The sequence below is a fragment of the Benincasa hispida genome, chromosome 4 (genome assembly GCF_027475165.1).
Source record: "Benincasa hispida cultivar pf3 chromosome 4, pf3_genome.v1.1, whole genome shotgun sequence".
Taxonomy (NCBI): domain Eukaryota; kingdom Viridiplantae; phylum Streptophyta; class Magnoliopsida; order Cucurbitales; family Cucurbitaceae; genus Benincasa; species Benincasa hispida.
In genome coordinates this window covers 54,090,001-54,109,938 of record NC_143481.1, presented here as the reverse complement: position 1 = coordinate 54,109,938, position 19,938 = coordinate 54,090,001, and the positions used below count along the sequence as shown (strand labels likewise).

General features: G+C 38.1%; 1 protein-coding gene across 1 annotated transcript; it reads right to left on the bottom strand.

The window, feature by feature from the left end:
* Positions 1-470: 470 nt before the first annotated feature.
* Positions 471-19,070, bottom strand: TIC22-III (Tic22-like family protein). The gene is made up of 8 exons (XM_039030590.2): positions 18,343-19,070; positions 18,177-18,251; positions 17,839-17,895; positions 1,596-1,655; positions 1,431-1,511; positions 1,319-1,354; positions 1,006-1,184; positions 471-747 (listed from the first exon to the last, which is right to left on the bottom strand). The coding sequence occupies exons 1-7, from the start codon at positions 18,880-18,882 to the stop codon at positions 1,101-1,103; spliced, it is 933 nt and encodes a 310-aa protein (XP_038886518.1). The 5' UTR covers positions 18,883-19,070; the 3' UTR covers positions 471-747; positions 1,006-1,100.
* Between the last annotated feature and the right edge of the window lie 868 nt (positions 19,071-19,938).

Here is a 19,938-nt window from a genome sequence, read left to right as displayed (position 1 = left end):
TACGTATTTGCTTCTCAATAAATACTCCAATTTTTCTCTATTATTTCTAATTCCCCCGACAATGTCATTGTTAAACTTTTTGAAATGTGATTTGTGAGATCATTTGTGATTTTATATATAATTTAACCTATTTTGCAGAAGATTAAACATAATCCAGAATTTGGAGTGAATTACAGTGATTATTCTCTCTACTCTCTTCATTACTTTGTGTTATTTACTGGCTGATTTGCTTCTAGAGAAATAGCAAAAAATATACATATTTGCTTTAAAATGTTCAAACAACCAAAACAAGTAATTTGCTAAACCTCCTTACCACTTGAAGAGGGGAGGGGAAGGGGTTTGTTTTTTTTTTTTCCACTTGCACCAATGAATATTGTGCTAATCCAGGGTAGATAAAGTATAGCCTAAAATTACTAGCTAAGAAAAACATTGTCACTATTTCTTTACAATAAAGAAAAGTGATCCAAAAATTCAAACCCAAAATGATAAGAGCAGCATAATATAAAAAGCTCAAAGGATAAATATTTTTTACTCATGTAGACATTTCATACACTACAAGCTACAAAGAAAAGATGCACAATTCTATGGCATTTGTTGTGTATAAATTATTGGGTATAGCTCAAAAGAGCATACAGACGCACACTACAAAACCCCAAAGGCATCCCAACAAACCAGGTATGGAGTTTGGTAGGATTCCTTCTCTAACACAAATGTGACTGAAGATTCTCTCCTTCCAATCATTGGAACCTAACAAAAACCATCACATAATTGGAAACTTAAAATGTTTCGCTTATAATATTCATTAAGAAACCAGACAGAAGAAGACATTGTTTTCTTTTCCCCAAATTTGTTATTGATTTTTTAAGATGTTTCTTAAAAGAGAAACAGTTACCAAACGAAGAAGAAACGAAAAGGTGAGTAAACACCCTCATAACTTATTCATATAACAATCAATCAACAAGATAAGGAGGTCAAAAGAAAATTAAGGAAGCATCCAGATATTACCTGAACTGATCTATAAGTACCCTACGGTTTCCATATGAGCTTTTTGTATGATGAGACAAATTTGGCAGCTACAGCCTCAATTCCTAGCTTAATGCCTATTGTTGTTTTTTGGGGTCAGTACAAACATCAAATCCGGGAGGAATGAAGACTATATCATCCCATGTTGAAATGGAATTATCCTGTCAATGAAACAAAAGTAAAACTTCGATCATGATTAATAGGTTAGCAAGTATTTTTGTCCCTTAATAGAAAGCTCTTTTTAAGGGGGGAAAAGGAGAGATCTTAGAAAATAGACTTGAGATCGACTCCTCACCTTCATTCCCTTTATAATTTCTTCAAAAACAGAAACCTACAAGGTTCAGACTAAACTTTTAAGTTCCAATCCACATAACTTGCCTCACTAGCTACAAGCACAGAGACCATACCTGTATATCCCCCGGTCGGAAGGCAGGATTAATTTGATTTTGTTCACGAGATGCTCTTTGTAGAGAATTCTCCAAATCCTCCTAAATAATCCAGAAATGAGAGTTATATCCATGAATATGCAAAGATGATACTCCAAGTCAAGAAAACCATTCTTATTAACAAACCTTTCTGAAAAATGCAGGACGGTAGCTCTTGTTCTGGCTCCTCAGTATCAAACTCTTCGACTATGAAAAGTGCATTAACTTAATAACATCAATCCTAAATGTTTTGAAATCCTCAAACAAAGTAATACTAACCAGATTGAAAATTAATTTTTTTTTTTTAAAAAAAAAAAAAAACCCACACATGCAACATAACAATGAATGAGAATGGAACTCCATATAACTATGCTTTATTAAGTTTGAAACCGGGTATATCATTCAACCATCTTTTTTTCAAATGAAACAACACTTATCATTGATAAAATGAAAAGAGAAGTAACTAATGTTCAAAATACAATGAAACAAGATAAAGCAATTATAGTCATTATAGCTAGATACTAATACTTAGCACTCAAAAGAGATGTCGAAGCCCTTCGTATCAGCCGAGAAGAGAGTACGGTTGAAATAAGGATAAGAAAAAACCCAAAACTTCATATTCAATGTCTCAAAATGAAAGAAAATAAATCGTATTGTTGGGACAGAATATTAGTGATCCAAAACTTCCGTTTCTGGCAGCCAAGAAACTGTGAAAAAACCTGGGAATCTCATCTCCTAACTCCAACCTTTTTTTTTCTTTGAAAAAGGAAACAAGTCTCTTCATTAAGATAATGAAAGATGATACAAGATAATTGTGAAGACACTAAAGCGAGATATAAAAAGATCAATGAATGCACCCGGACATCTCAACTAGGTTGACACCTTAGCACTCTCATCATATCCTAAAAAGAAAGGCAAGAAAGGCAAGAACTACAACTCAAAAACCGTGCCGAATACAATGCAGTACAAAGAAAACAAGAGCTGACACAAATACAAATGGACTGAGCAAAATAAAGTCAACATAAGAACTAGACACATTCAAAAGTTTTTTAAATAGAAGAAAATATGAAGGCATTCCAATTGAGGCTGATGTCTTGAATGGAGAAATCTTCGAAAGCTTTAGATAGAGAGCACCAAGAAGAAGCATTGAGACGGGCTGTCTCGAGTCTAAACATCCAAGGGGTAGCTTTGTCATGAAACACTCTTTGGTTTCTTTCGAACCATAACTCAGATAACAAGGCTTTAACTGCATTGATCCAAATTAATATCGGTTTCTTTTCCAGCTTAGGACCAATCAGAAGTTGAAGGAAATTATCTTTAAAAACATTACCAAAGACCCAACTAATATTAAAACAGTTAAGCAGACATAGCCAACAGTTTTCTGCATACACAGCTGAAAAATAGATGTTGCAGATTTTCAGTTCTCTGAATTTGCAGATTTCAAAGACAACAAGCTTGTGGAGAGATACTGTGAGTGGGAAGCTTCTGTTGCAATATATCTGCACAATTTAGCAGCCCATACAGCATTATCCATATCGTAATATTTATCCTCCTTGGGCTTTTAGTTTTCCACAATGCTGTTTCTAAATGTTTTCCAATTGGAGAGGCCAAGGATAGATGTTTAACAAGGGATTTCACTGAAAAAGAACCATTATATTCTAAAGTCCACCGTCTTTTATCTGGAACCGTAGTGAGTGTAGAAGTATAGAGCTGACCAATAAGGAGTTGAAAATCTTCCATCTCTTCTTCCTTCAGTAGTCTTCGAAAATGAATGGACCATGATTCAAGTGCATCATCCTCTATTTTAAACGCTGCCAATGTTTCAACTTTTAACCAAGTCCGTGATATATTAATCCAAGGACTACGTAGGCTGCAGTTAACTTTTCCACTGGTATGCCAACCGAACGTGCTACTACCATGGATACTTTTTATCACTCGGCTCCATAGAGAGTTTTCATCAATGATAAACTTCCACCCCTATTTAGCCATGAGACTTTGGCTTTTAATTTTCAGACCTCCAATACCAAGCTTACCATCTTCTTGCGCATGAGTGACAAAGTCCCATTTAACTAAGTGATTCAGTTTACCTCCTGAGTGCCCTTCCCAAAAGAAGTTTCTCAATAGTCTTTCAATAATTAGTGTTGAAAATAAGGTTTTTACCCTAGAGGTATTTTTGTAATTATCTCTCACCCTAGGGCTCTCTACTATCTATTTATTCACCTTGTTCTCTTGTATTCAGTGTATCAATTAAAAATAATAAGAAAAGATTTGTATCATGGTTTTTCTCCCTGTTCTAGGGTTTCCAAGTAAACTGTGTGTTGGTTTCTCTCCTTATTTTCATCATGGTATCAGAGCAAGGGGACGAAACCTTAGCCATTATGGAAGAGAACCATCCACAGTCGCCTTCAGCTGGTGGATCTTCTAGTTTTGAAATGAAAACTGCTATTCGGGCCGTTGTGAAGGAGTGTTTTCAAGCTGCCTTACCAGAATTAATCTCTGCCGTCCAGTTGCAGTCAACAGAGAGCCACGGTTAATAGGAGCCACCTCACCTAACGGAATCCAGCCGGATGTTCACGTCGCACACGGACAGATCTGAAGAATACGCAAACAGAACCGATCTGCCTCGTCTCGTGCCGCCGTCGACTGATCTGGCTCAAATCGGGTACGGCCGCAACAACCCCTCAGATCCACCGCGAAGCGGATCAGATCTGGCTCCGATCGGGGACGTCCGCGTCCGCAACAACCCCTCGGCAGACAAAAACCCTTTGTCCGCGTCCGATCGCGCCTTCGACCTGCAAACACTCGACGAACAGGTTGGGCGTGCATCCATCCATCCAGCGTGCCTTAGGGTTTCGGCTTCGACCTACAAACATTCGACGATCGCACCGGCGTACCCTAGGGTTTCCACTTCAGATCCGGCGAACCCACCCATCCGACAAGGAGATTTGGACCTTTCCAATTTTGCCCTAGGCGAGTTCGACCAGCGGCAGACCGGCAGCCACCTCGAGTAGCACAACCGGCCGGGATCCTCATACCTACCGGCGATCTCTCAGCCAGCGACATGTGTTCAGTCAACAATGGCAGCCCAGTTTCCAACCGCTTGTAGTTCAGTCCATTACTCAGACGATGTGAGACAACGATTGGCCTCTCTACACCAGCAAATTTCAGATCTAAATACAATGCTTGGCACAAATCCCCAACAACCTGTTTGTTCAGAGAATCCAATAAACTCGTTCTCTATTTTGCCCAATACAACTTACTTAACTGGTTCAATGGGAAATTCTGCCGGACTCCTAGTAGGAGAAAAACTAGATGAGGAAAATTATTTCTCTTGGTCCCAGTCGATTTGAATGGCCCTAGAAGGAAGGCACAAATTCGGGTATCTGACAGGAGAAATTCCGAAACCTATCCCAAGTGATCCTCAAGAAAGAATCTGAAAAGAGGAGGATTCTCTATTACAATCTGTTCTTATCAATAGTATGGAGCCCCAGATTGGCCGACCCTTACTGTATGCAACAACTGCTAGAGATATCTGGGAGGCAGCCAGAGACTTGTACTCGAAACGACAGAACTTATCCCGGTTGTACACGTTACACAAACAGGTCCATGAATGCAAGTAAGGGACCATAGACGTTACTTCCTACTTCAATAAATTATCAGTGTTTTGGCAAGAGATGGATCTTTGCCGGGAGATTGTTTGGAACTACGCACAGGATAAGGTGCAGTATTTGAAACTTGAAGAGGCAGATCGGGTTTATGTGTTTTTGGCTGGATTGAACCCAAAATTTGACAGTGTTCGGAGTCGCGTATTGGGTCAACGACCTACCCCGTCTCTCAGAGAGGTGAGTTCAAAGATTCGACTAGAAGAAGATCGATCACAGGCTATGAACAATCCTGTGGCAGCCTCCATTGATGCATCAACCTTTGTTTCAAAGGCGTCCAGTTCCGACAATGATAAAAAGCCCACACCTGTCTATGAACATTGTAAGAAGCCGTGGCATACGAAGGACCGATGTTGGAAGCTGCACGGCAAGCCCCCAAACAGTAAGAGACGAAAGTCACATGACAGATCAAACTCCGAGCGTGCTCTTGTAAGTGATTAAGTTACTGAGAATACACAGCATCAGTCCTCAGCCGATAGTAAGACCAATTTGAATGCTGTCGGGGTGAGTGCCATTGCTCAATCAGGTACATTCCCATCTTTTGGCCTTATTAGTATTAATGACAAGAAACCCTGGATCGTAGATTCAGGGGCCACAAATCATCTCACTAGTTCTTCAGAGTTGTTTGTTTCTTACTATCCGAGTGCGGAAAATGAACGTATCAGAATTGTAGACGGATCTTTTGCCCCAGTTGCAGGGAAAGGGAATACCTCCCCGTTTAATGGTTTAGTATTACATGATACATTTCATGTGCCTAAAATCTCATATAATCTTTTATCGGTCAGTAAAATTACAAGAGATCTGAACTATAAGGCTATTTTCTCACCAGATTCTGTTGTGTTTCAGGATCAAAAGTCGGGGATGACGATTGGCACTACCCGACACGATAGGGGGCTCTACTTCCTTTCTGACGATGCTGCTTCTAGGGAGGATCATAGAACTGGTTATGTCTTTACAATTTTCTACTTCCGAAAATGACTTTATGTTATGACATTATCGTTTAGGACATCTGAACTTTCAGTATATGAAATATTTATTTCCGCATTTATTCCGCAATATTAATATAGTGTCTCTGAATTGTGATGTATGTATTTATGCCAAACAAAGTCGTATTCCGTTTCGTTCTCAACCTTATAAACCGTCCAGTCCCTTCTCCCTCATTCATAGTGATGTCTGGGGACCATCACCAACTACTACCTCCACTGGTATACGTTGGTTCATCACCTTCATAGACGACCACACACGCCTCACTTGGGTGTTCTTACTTGCTGATAAGTCTGAGGTGTTTTCTACCTTTACACAATTTTATACCATGGTTGAAACCCAGTTCTATGTCAAGATTGGGATTTTGAGAAGTGATAATGGACGAGAGTTCTTTAACACCTCTTTCCATGACTTTCTTGTGTCTAAGGGAATTGTCCACCAAAGCTCATGTGCTTATACTCCCCAACAAAATGGAGTAGCCGAGCGTAAAAATCGCCATCTGGTGGAGGTTGCCCGGTCTTTAATGTTGTCCCCCACTCTTCCGTCCTACCTGTGGGGGGATGCCATTCTTACAACGGCTCACCTCATCAACCGTATGCCTTCTCATGTTCTTGACTTTCATAATCCCTTGGACCTTTTCAAAGAATCCTTTCCGACTACTCGCCTAATTTCTGATGTACCCCTCCATGTCTTCGGCTGTCACATTTGTCCACTCCCATGACCCAAATCGCACAAAATTCCACCCTCGTGCTCAAAAATGTGTTTTTGTTGGGTACCCACTTCACCAACATGGGTATAAATGCTATCATCCGTCCTCTCGAAAATATTGTCTCCATGGACATTACTTTCATTGAAGACCAGCCTTTCTTCCCCGTTAGTCATCTTCAGGGGGAGAGCTTAAGTGAAGAGCCTAACTGGTCCACCTATGATATTCCCTTAGAGGATTCCACCTTGATTCCTTCTCCTAGTTCTGAAAAAGCCTGTCCTGCCCTCCCTACCAACCAGATTTCTTGGATAACCTACTATAGGAAGAATCGTAGAAAGGAAGAGTTGTCACCTGTTGATCAGCCGGCTCCGGTCCATGAATCAGACCCTGCATCTAGTTCAGGTACGTGTATTCCTGAAACTAATGATGTTGATATATGTATGGAGACTAACAAGTGCAGGGAAGATAAGGATGAAGGAGGTGGAGGTGGCAATACTGAATATGTGACAGATGAGGAAACAACTGAGAGTGATAACAGTAAAAGGAAAAGTCTTGTTGGTGACAAGGAAGTGGAAGATACTATTGAAATCCTTGATTTACAGGTGACCAGTCATGCTGAGAAACCAAGAGAGGTGGAAAATCATGATGCCTCTCTCGATCTTCCAATAGCACTAAGGAAAGGTACTCGTTCATGCGCAAAGTATTCTATGCACAGCTACATGACATATAATAATTTGTCTCCCGAATTTAAAGCTTTCACTACCAGCTTGGACACTATCATGGTCCCAAGCAATATTCGTGAAGCAATGGAGAACTCTAAATAGAAAATGGTTGTTATGGAAGAAATGAGGGCGCTTGAGAAAAATGGTACATAGGAACAGGTGCCTTTACCTGAAGGGCACAAGACAGTTGGATGCAAATGGGTGTTCACTGTAAAATACAAATCAGATGGGACGATTGATCGTTATAAGGCTAGACTGGTTGCTAAAGGTTTCACCCAGACTTACGGAGTTGATTACTCTGAAACTTTCTCTCCCGTAGCCAAACTCAACACTATTCGGGTTTTGTTGTCAATTGTTGTAAACAAAGATTGGCCACTGCATCAGTTGGACGTTAAAAATGCGTTCCTTAATGGAGAACTTGAAGAGGAAGTCTATATGAGCCCTCCTCCTGGATTCGAGAGTCAGTTCAAGCACAGAGTTTGCAGATTGAAAAAGTCCTTATATGGACTGAAACAGTCCCCAAGGGCTTGGTTTGATAGGTTCACCACATTTGTTAAAGCACAGAGATACAACCAAGGGCACTCAGATCATATACTATTTACGAAACAGTCCGACTCCGGGAAGATTGTCGTCCTCGTAGTGTATGTTGATGATATTGTTCTGTCCGGCGATGATGAGAATGAAATTATGAGGCTTAAAACGAGAATGGTCAGAGAATTTGAGATTAAAGACCTTGGTAAGCTGAGATACTTCCTGGGAATGGAAGTGGCCCAATCAAGAGAAGGTATTTCAGTATCACAAAGGAAATATACACCTGACTTGCTCAAAGAAACAGGCATGACTGGGTGTAAACCTGCTGACACACCCGTGGAGTATAATGCAAAACTTGGTGTTACAAACAACGGAGTTTCTGTTAGCAAGGAAAGGTACCAGAGGTTGGTTGGGAAGTTGATCTACCTGTCCCATACAAGACCAGATATTTCATATGCAGTAAACGTGGTAAGTCAGTTTATGCAAGCTCCTTATGAGGAACATATGAATGCAGTTGAGCGTATTCTTCGGTACTTGAAGGGGACCCCTGGTAAGGGTCTAATGTTCAAGAAGTCTGAAAAAAGAACTATTGAAGCATACACAGATTCTGATTGGCCAGGCTCTGTCGTTGATAGAAAGTCGACCTCTGGATATTGAACCTTTGTCTGGGGTAACCTTGTCACCTGGCGAAGTAAGAAACAGGGAGTAGTGGCTAGTAGTGCTGAAGCTGAGTACAGGGCAATGAGTTTAGGGATATGTGAAGAAATCTGGTTAAATAAGGTGTTGACTGATCTTTATCAAGACAGGAATCTTCCAATGAAGTTGTTTTGTGATAATAAAGCTGCAATGAGCATCGCAAACAACCCAGTCCAGCATGACAGAACTAAACATGTAGAGATCGACAGACACTTCATTAAAGAAAGACTGGATAATGGGAGCATTTGTATCCCCTATATCCCCTCAAATCAACAAGTGGCAGATGTTCTCACCAAAGGGCTACTGAGACCTAATTTTGACTGTTGTCTTAGCAAGTTGGGTCTTATTGATATTTATGCACCAACTTGAGGGGGAGTGTTGAAAATAGGGTTTTTACCCTAAGGGTATTTTTGTAATTGTCTCTCACCCTAGGGCTCTCTATTGTCTATTTATTCACCCTGTTCTCTTATATTCAGTGTATCAATTAAAAATAATAAGAAAAGATCTGTATCATGGTTTTTCTCCCTATTCTAGGGTTTCCACGTAAACTGTGTGTTGGTTTCTCTCCTTTCTTATTTTCATCAATTAGTATCACCTTTTCTGGCATCAAGAAAATTGACATGTAATACAAAGGGATTTGGGATAAAACAGACTTGCAAAGAGCAGAACAACCTCCTCTAGAGAAATTATATCTCTTCCATTTATCCAATTTGCCTTGAATTTTGTCAATCACTGGTTGTCAAAAAGCCACCAGTTTTGGATAGCCGCCTAACAGGAGGCAAGGTACATGAAAGGGAGGTGGACAGCCATGCAATTCAGTCTAAGCACCACTCAAAGAACTCAGTTTTCCCAATTTTGGATAGCCACCTAACTGCAGATTTGTCCCAATTTACCTTCAGCCCTAAGCACCACTCGAAGAACTCGGTTGTTTTCTTTAAATTTTCTAACATCACATCATCATCTTTACAAAATATCAATGTATCATTAGCAAATTGCAAAATGAAAACATGAACTTTATCTTTGCCCACTAGGAAGCCTTCGAATTTGTTTTTCTCATGAAGCCTGTCCAGTAATGCACTTAACACCTCGCTGACTAATAAAAAGAGAAAAGGTGAAAAAGGGTCACCCTGACTTATGCCCTTTGTAGCTTGGATTCTACCCCTTGGTTTACCATTTATGAATACTAAGTATTTTGGGTTAGATACACAACCCATCATCCACATAACCCATCTTGAATCAAAGTTCTTTTCAACAAGGATTTTTTCAAGAAAGGCCCAATCAACGCGATTGAAAGCTTTTTCTAAGTCAAGTTTTAAAATCCACCCCTTTTTCTTCTTTGAACAAAAGTCCTCTACCACTTCATTGGCTATGAGAATCGGGTCTAGAATTTGTCTTCCTTCAATAAAGGAACTTTGTGTAGTAGCAATTATGTTTGGCATTACCTTCTTTAGTCTCTCAGCTAATACTTTTGCAACAACTTTGTATGTCAATGTAGTTAAACTGATTGGTCTAAAAGAAATCACGTACCCGGACAGCATCTTTTTTTTTCTGAATCAACCTGATAAAGTTCTCTTTTATACAAGAGTTTAGCTTGCCATTTCTATAGAAATCTTCAAATAAGTCCATGAATTTATCTTTGAGGAAATCCCAGAATTTTATAAAAAATTCTGTTGTGAATCCATCCGGGCCGGGGGCCTTATTTTTTCCCAAGTTTAAAGCAAACCTGATTTCAGCAATGGTGAACTTGGCTGTCAGCAAGAGATTCTGACTACGGGTGACTTTAGGCCATTGAAAGTTGAGAGGGATAGTTCTTAGGCCAGGAGATTTGGTGTACAAAGAAGAGTAGAAGTCTAATATTAGACCTTCAATTCCTTAAAGGAGTGTGTTGCAATTCCTTGGTCGTTTAACAATTCTGAAATAAGGTTCCTTCTTTTCTTTGCATCCAAGAAACGGTGGAAGAATTTGGTATTTTCATCTCCTGCACTTAGCCAATTTAGTTTGCTCTTTTGTCTTAAATTCCTTTCATCAATTTTGTAAAGAGTTGACAAATTAGCTTTCAAAGAGGTTCTCATATCCCTTTCCATTTCCATATTTTCAGGGTCTTCAGCTTGCAGATCATGTTTTTCAATTTCTTTCAGTAGCTCTTCCTCTGCTCTTTTCCTTTTATTCTCAACTTCAGAATTCCAGGTTTTTAAGGCAACCTTGACTTTCCGTAGCTTAGTGGCAATAACAAAACCGGCCCAGCCTTGCTGATCTCCCGATCTCAGGACATTTTCAATAACTCTGCAGCTGTCTTTGATGGTCAACCAGCTGTTACAAAATCTGAAGGGGGAAGGTTCCCATTAAAATGATCCTGCTTCAAGCAGAATAGGGTAGTGATCTGAACAAGTGCGTGCTTGCCTTACAACTCTAGTATTTGCAAAGGAATCATCCCAGCTATTGGATATTAAGAATCTGTCAAGAAGCGAACGTGATACATTGGATCCTTCTCTTGACCATGTAAAGCGTCAATTACTAAGAGGGATTTCCATTAACTTTGTTGAGTCAATAAATTTGTTAAACTTTCTCATTCCTCTCGTTGATCTCCCCGTAGGAAAGCGTTCCTGGATTCTCCTAGTGATGTTAAAGTCTCCACCTACACACCAAGGTTCACTGCAGTAATTTAAAAGCGAGAGTAATTCTGGTCAAATGTGTTTTCTTTCTTTGTAATCAGTGGGGCCGTATACATTTGTGATCCAACAAGTTTTCTTGCAAATAGTAAGACATTTCACAGATAACGAGTAGCCTCCTTTTAGCACTTCTGAGACTGAAATTTTGCTTTCATCCCACATGGTTAAAATGCCTCCTGATTTACCAAAAGCTTCCACAAAATCCCATCCTATATCTTTTGAGCTCCATAGTTCCTTTACAACGCCACACTATCAAAAGAGTCTCTCTTAGTTTCTTGAATAAAGACCAAGTCTGGATTGAATTTTTTTATGCTTCTTCTTATAGCCTATCTTTTGGAGTTATTGCCTAAGCCTCGTGTTCCATGACAGAATCTTCATGGTATGGAAAATTGATGTGGGATCCTTTTCACTGGGATTATCTTAGGATCAAGTCACAATCTTCCACAACTGATAGCAGATTTTTTGAAATTTCCTTCTTGTCAATAGGCTGAATGAAAGGGAAGTTATTACATTCTGCCACTGATTCTTCTTCTGATTGGAAAATTCTTTGCAAGGCATTGCAATGATCATCTCAGAATTCTTCTTCCTCTTGAAAAGTTTCATAAACTGATCTATCTAAGTCTTCACTGCTGACGCTGACTACAGAATCTCCATCTAAATCATAATTGTGTTTTTTTATTAGCAACTTGTTGGGACTCGGGGGTACCTCGCACAAAGGCTACATTTGAGCCAGCAATTTTAAAATCAAAATAAGAAAATGGGCAAGGTTTAGAAGAGGATTATCTAACCTGGTGGTAGAGCAAATAGGAATTTGAACTTTGATGCAGCAATCCTCAAGCAGGTCTGCGTTCATCATGGTTGTCCAGATATTTCGGAAGGAAGTCTTCTTTCTTATGAAGTGCTTTTGATAAGGTCTTGGTAGGTGAGGTTTGCTTGTGAGTTTTGATGCTCGATCAAAATTTGGTGAAATACTAATATTGAAACATGGGAGGCCTTCTACTAATGGTGAGCCAGAATCGTGGTGAGGAATTGCTGAAAGGGACCCTTGGGCTTCTTTAGAAATCAACACTTCTGGCATTGTAGGTCCCGATGACTTGAGAGTTGGGAAGTCAAAAGGAAGCTTTTTGAGTGGTTCAGAATTCGAACGGCCTGATGTTGATGAGGATGCTACTGTCGAGACCCCTGCTGCCTTATCTTTAATGATTGGAGAGTCTATTTCGGCTAGTTTGGTCTGTTGGCATTCCATCGAAATAAAAGCAAAGTTTAAATTATTTTTAAAAACAACTTTTGCGCTTTCCGAAGATGTGGCTATTCGACTGCCTCTGTGTAGTTTTAAAATCTCAACATTCTCTCTCCTTATTAAATTGTTGGTTGTGTTCACATTTAACCGGTTGGGATTTTCGGTTTGCAGTCCATCGGATTGAGGTTGGCCAGCCTTCCCTTCCAGCGAGCAACGGACTTGAATATCACTTTGAGGTTGGCCAACCTTTCCTTCCGGCGAGCAAAAGACTTGAACATCACTTTGTCTCTTCTTAAAACTGGGAATTAGGGGGTTTTTTGAGATATTTGAAGAGTTTACTGCTGCTTCATCCATAGTGTAGAAAGATGCTTCCTCTGTTTTCATCTGAGATTTCTAATGTTGCAGGTATAAAACCACAGAGATTCTTCCTTGAAGACTTCTTGATTTTTTTGAATCCAAAAGCCTGTCTTGTTCTATTTTTCAATGTCCTGAGCAAAGGAGCTCTATTTCTTGTGGGTTTTCTTAGTTTTATTGGTAGTAGAACAGAGTCTTCTGAAGTCTTTCTTCCTCTTAACATATCAGCATAGCTAACATCTTGAATCGACTTGAGTGCCCAAGCTATTGACTTCGAATGCTTCTGCGACGAACAATCTTCTTTGAGTAGTTTCATAGAGTCACTTAACATGTTGGCGAAGGAATGCCAACCTGAAGTTGAATTACCTAATGGGACGTGGATGAAAAATCTTCCTCCAGATGCAGGCCATACTACACATCTCATTAGCCAACTCGAGGATTTGCAGATCTTGGATAACCTTGTAACACCGAATTCATCTTTTCCACTTTTAACAAAGAAGCTTGAGATTGGGGACTGAATCAGTTCAGAGATATTCTCCACGAACCAAAAGAGTTGCGATTCTGATAAAAGTAGATGTTTCTTAACGTCCACGTCTTCTACGTAAAACTTTCCATCTTGGAGATAAGCACAAAAATGTACTTCATTTATCTTACAACTTTTGACTTCCATTAAGAGAAGCTTTTCTGCACAATAAGCAACTCCTCCTAACTCCAACCAATTAAGCTTACATTTTTTAATCAAATTTGTTTCTTCTGTATGTTAAATATAACTCTCCATAAATTCCTCAACCCAATTTCCAGCTAGGGTGATTGCTCCAACCATTGATGAATTTGAACAGGATCGGCCCCTATTCTTCATTTCCAAGAGTAAGGCAAATAGAGAAATGGTAGAAAGTAATCCCTTCAAGTACCAAACGTTGGCACATGAAAACTTCGCAATGATACCATCTAAAATAAGAGATTGATGAGGGTAAGAGTAAAAGGAATAGAACGAATCTTCAATCATTCCACAAAAGACCACCCGTTCTTTGAGCTCCACAAAGACTTGATGAAAAATATATCAAACTCTTCCCTTTAGTCTCTTGTATTGCAACCAACATTTTTAAGAAAAATTCTTTAAAGCCACACATTAGAATTTAACCAATTAATTTCTAATATTTGTACACTAAAAATTTGAAGGTACAAGATTCCCCAAATAAGCAGCTCGGCGGAGTTTTGAATCCATGATTACTTGGCTGAATCCAGAGGACTTCGCCCTTTCAATTTATTACCTATAAATTGTATTTTGAAATTACAAAATGCATTTTGAGGTGGCAAGTCTCGTGATTGCTTGGCAAGATGCAACCAAGAGGCCTAAACAAAAAGTCGCCAGGAGAAAACTAATAATTGTACAGTATAAATTCTTTAAAATAGACATAGAATCTCAGAGTCTTCAAGCTTAAGAACAATGTTTAAAATATGAGATTGAAAACGTCAATAAAAAATCAAAAATAAAATAGACAAACAATATCCATAGAGCCTATAATTTTTATTTTAAAAATATAGAATGATGAACCGGAATAAAGAAAATTGAAGACCTATTTGATAACCATTTAGGCCCCATTTGGTAACCATTTGGTTATTTATTTTTGTTTTTGAAAATTAAGTCTATTTCATCCACATTTCTTACGAGGATTTGCATATTTCTTAAGTACATTGGTTGAATTCTTAGCCAAATTCCAAAAACAAAAACAACTTTTTGAAAGTTACATTTTTTAGTCCTCAAAATTTGGCTTGGTTTTTTAAATCATCGGTGATAAGTAATTAATAAAGAAATTTGGAGGTAGAACTGGTGTCCATAGGCTTAGTTTTCAAAAACAAAAATGATTACCAAATGGGGCCTTAATTTTTGGTTTTTTTGTTTTTGAAAATTAAGCTTTTATAAGCACTACTTCTAACTATTGATTTCTTTGTTTTCTTGTCTACTTTTAGGAGTGTTTACCAAGTTTTGAAAACTAAATATACATACACATATCATTCTTATAAATTTGTTTTCATTTTGAAATTTGCATAAAATTTCAAATGTTTAGTAAGAAAAAGATGAAAATCATTAAGAAATTATGAGAAAACAGCAGCACAATTTTCAAAAATTAAAAACCAAAAATCAAATACAAACAGGACCTTAAACTTTTTTAGAAAATCAAATACAATAATAGAAGTCTTAAAGGGTTTGTATATTTGAACACTTGTAATTTTACAACCCTGAAGAAAAAAGATTTTGTTTTTCTTATCCAAAAACAAAAAGTTTTGTTTCTTGTTCTAAAAAGGACCGTAAGAAAACAAAAGAAATAAAGGAGTAATAATATAGCTACAGGAACCTAATTTTGATATCAGATAGTGGGAGTGGGACCAATGACATCTATAGAGAAAAAAAGGAAGAGTAAGTCGGAGGTAGAAAATATTGAGGAAGAGGACATTTCTTTTATTGCTAAAACTTTAACCAATGAAAGGATGAATAGATTCATGGATCCCTTGCAAACTTAGAATCAAAGAAGAATTATTTTCCTTTTGTTCACCTTCATAGAACTCAAGTCACTAAGGTATATACACGTAGACGTAATAGGAAAGAGAGGAGGGATGCAAAATGTTGTAATACATGAAGAATTGCAATCATTTGTCTGTGTGAGTGTGCTTCATTTCGTAGTGCCCATAGAGATTCTGTTAGTTAGAGGAAGTGTGAGCTTTTACTTGTAAAATAACCTTTAAAAGGCCTAGGGAGGGAAGGTAGGAGATCATCTTTTTTACATTTTGCTAAATGTGTAGCTCTGTTGAGCAAGGGGGGAGCTCTCGAAACTCCCTTGGTGTTGCCAAAATAATAAATAGATAATTCGAGATCTATTTGTAAGACCACCAATTATAAATACATACAAACGAAGGGGTAAGAAAGTAATTATAGAAGAAATGGGAGATTAATGAGAATTTTATTAGAGAGTTGGTTAGACGTGGGGACCAATTAGGGTGGGGATAACCATTTTAAAAAGGGAGTGTTGTGGGGAAGGGAGGTGCATCTTTGAATTGTCGAGCAAGTTTTGCTAAGGGAGGATCCAGCCCTCTAGTATGCTGGAATTGTCTTGTCCATTTTCTGCCTTTGAGAATTTTCATCTTGTCTGTTCTGTTTTCCCTTAAGAAGTATATAAATAAAATTATCAGAGTGAGACTCTGTTCTTGGGAATTTGTGGCTGTTGTAGAAGTTTCTTTTGCAATTTTGAAGGGTTCTAACACTATCACATCTCTCCTTCCTATTTTGAGCTTTGAAAAGGAAGGGCCCTGGAGCTCAAGGTAGGAAGGCGTCTAAAGAGAAGTTGTAGAGAGAATTTTTAATAGGAATGTTACAGGACCTAGTGTAGGGTAGGGTACATTAGTAATTAGTTAGGGAACTTGTTATGGGGGTGGAAAAGGATGAAAGAAGATAATAGTTTAGATGGTTTTAGGCTTGAGTTAGTATACTCAACGAAGTGGAGGTTTGAAGTACCTCAAATAATTAGGTTATCATGTAGCTCTTATCTTTTATACTTCAACATTATTCCATTTCCAGTTGGTATCTTATTTCTTCACTCCCAGAGTCCCAATAATAGTACGTTCTTTTCCTTCAAGTTTTAGTTTGTCTCGATTTATTCACTATGGCCCATCACGAACTTTACGCTCATGGTGACAACAATGACACCACTGGCATTCACATGCATTGAAGGCAAGAGACACCTCCCCCACCTCTAGCCATAGGAACATTGAGGCACATGCCTCAATAACACTGGTTCCACATTGTGCAGGTGTTGAAAAAAAGCAGAGGAAAAAACAGGGATAGGTATGTAGATTTCACCTTTCCTTGCTTCGTTCTTTGAACTGCAAGTGCAAGACTCTTTATATTATTGAGGTACACAAATACATTCATATTTTGTGTTCAACTCATTTATTATGTTTCCTTCCAATCTTCCCATAGGATAACTGCTATAATAAAATCTCAGAAACTATTCCAGAGTTTCAAAATATCAAACTCCTATCAATATCCCACACAATTGACCACCTGGTAGATTCAAATTGAGAACTAAATTCTCAAAGGATTGGACTCATATATGGGAACATGGGTTTCTTTCTCTAAGAAATTAATTTATTATTAACCAACTGATCATTCAACTCAATGTGCAAGTGTTCAATCATTGGGAAAGTTCAAAGTATATGACAAGAAATAAAATTTATGATACTATTCCCACGACTGTTAATTTCAACAAGGCACTGAGTAAGCTCATACTCAAAAAAAAAAACAGGTCATCAATCCCATGACTGTTAATTTCACAACAGTATGCATAAGATTTCATTTTCAGTATTCCTAAAAACCACAATTTTTTGGCTGATGTGGGCCCGTTTGAAAACCTTTTTTTTTTTTTTTTTCAGTTTTCAGTTTTGGAAGTTGTTCTTGTTTACTAACCTTTTCCTTTGTTTTCTATTCTACTTTAAAACTGTTTTGAAATTAAAGCCTAATCTTTGGGATTCTATTTCTTGTTTTTAAAATCTGACAGATTTTGAAGGTACTATTATGGATAGGAAGATTTTCAAAGTACTGTTGAAAAGCGGAAACCCAAGCAAAGAAAACATGGTTTTCAGAAACAAGAAATGGAAAACGAAAAACAAAAAAAACAAACAAACAAGATACTAATCAGCTTATAATTCCCAAGTAAAAAGTTAGCAGTTTCCTAGCAGTACTGCTTTCTCTACCATTGAATGTGGATTGCCTGGTGATCAACAAATGAACTATGAATAACAAATTTAAGTAAGAAATGTAATAAATTAACCTGGAAAACAGGAACCCCAGGAAATCCATCAGCAGAAATGCCAACCTTCTCTCTTTCCTATGCAGGCAAAATATTGTCAAAATACAAACAAGAACATGATAAGTAAAGATGATAAGTGAATAGATTGGCTTTTGGGCAGGTTTCAGACACAACCACAAGCAAATAAAGAAAAGCAGCAACGGATATTCAGTACTGAAGAGAAACAGATATCATGATTTGACATTTAAAAGCACCAAATTGTCTTATCAAATTATGATTGGACAATTTGGTGAAATGCACAAAGATGTTCACCTAGGAATCAATTCAAAAACCATAGGGTAGAGCGAAAGAGAACTTACACTCAGAGCGTTTTTCACCTGAGAACACTCCGGAATCAATCTGAAGGCCACCCCATTGACATGAAGCTGAAAAACCTGCGAAAAAGAAAACCCCACAACATTAGCTTGGAAAGACAAAAGAAGCTTCTGCACACACAAAAATACAGCGAAAATTAGAAATACCCACTTTATTCAAAGCAACAGGCACCACTTTGGAGCCGTTCTGCGCTGAAGGATCCATGGTTCCAATATGGTGAAGAAGCGCTTCTGCATCCTCCTTCTTAAAGCAAAACAAACCCAGAGATTTTTGAGTGGAAGCACCAGAAACCAAGACGAATTCCTCCGACGCATTGCTGAGAGCATAAACAGGAATACCAGCTAAGCGCTCTTCGATGGCTTCCGTGGACAGGGCGAGACGAGAAGGCGCAGAACCAAACTGGGTTTTGGTAGTTTCAGCAAGGCGAGCCCAGACGGGGTGTTTAGGGACGGGATCAAAGACTGAAATTGTGGAGTGAAGAGCACGGTTGGCTTGGTTTTGGAGGGTGGAGAAGGTAGATTGAAGTTGGGTTTTAAGGGGAAGAGGGGGATTGAAGGGAGGAAGGTTGGAAAGGCTGTGGAGAAGGGCAGAGCAGTGGTTTTGAAAGCTGGTGAGAGCTTGCGGTAGGTTGATTTCGAGTTGGTTGGGTTTGAGGAAAGAAGAAATTGGGTCATTTCCTTGGGAACTCATTTTGTTCAGAGAAAGAAGGGACTCTGGGATTTCAGCACTTTGGAGTTGTAGAAGAAACTCCACGAAAGGCACACCTGCGTTTTCTTTGCAAGGGAGACCCCCACGCAGAGAGCTCCTTTGACGACGCACAATACATAACACTTATGTTCCAGGGGATTTCACCAATTTATTTTACTATTATAATTTAGGAAAAATTACTTTTTTTTTTCTGTTTGTTAAAGCAAATGTCGCTTTGATTTTTTTATTAATTCTGAGCTCTTCTAAAGGATTAAATGAGTTAATTAGATTTTGAGGGTTAACTTTTATTTTAATTAGGTAAAAGAGGTACTTTTGAATTGATTTAGGTAAAAGGATTTTTTTTTTTGTCTTTATCCGAATGCGTTTCTTTAAGAGACCATTCTGGAGTATTTTATTATTTTTTCAATTCATTAAAAAGAAATGGAATGTCTGAATGCATCGGATATTCAGTGGGTTAATTTGACCCCGAAGACCTCGTCGACCGTTCCACCATTTATTCCTTTTTTACTTCTTCCCCTTCAATTCCTACTTAAAACCCCTAAACAAACCTTCATTTCTTTATCTTCTTCCTTTACAAACAACAAACACCCGATCATCCATCATCCTATCTTCTTCCCTTCATTTCTTCACCTTCTTCCTTTATTTTCAAACACCCAAGATCATCTTCTGCCTTCATTTTCAAACACCCAAGAATCAATCTTCATTCATATTTTCTCCTCATATTTTCTTCCCATTTCAAATTTAACGGTCATCGCAATTTCCACCTTCATATTATTAATTTGTTTCAATACAATATTTTATTTGGTAAGTTGATATTTTTTATTATTTAACAAAAAATTAAGTTTTTTTTATAATATTTACTGATTTTTTTAATGTTTATTTTGTTTACCGTGGATATTATGTTGAAGAAAAGTTCTACAAGCGATCATTCAAAGTTTCTTTTGGTAAGGTGCAATATTTTTCTTTTAATAAGTTATATATATTTTTATAGTTTGTATTGATTCTCATGATGGTCCACTTTAATGTGGCAGAGTTGAA

Excerpts from the sequence above, each read along its gene's own strand:
- TIC22-III (XM_039030590.2), bottom strand. The coding sequence starts at position 18,882 with ATGAGTTCCCAAGGAAATGACCCAATTTCTTCTTTCCTCAAACCCAAC. Across the intron at positions 18,252-18,342 it reads TGCCTGTTGCTTTGAATAAA|GTTTTTCAGCTTCATGTCAA; the intron begins GTGGGTATTTCT and ends TCTTTTTCGCAG. Across the intron at positions 17,896-18,176 it reads AGGTGAAAAACGCTCTGAGT|GAAAGAGAGAAGGTTGGCAT; the intron begins GTAAGTTCTCTT and ends TTGCCTGCATAG.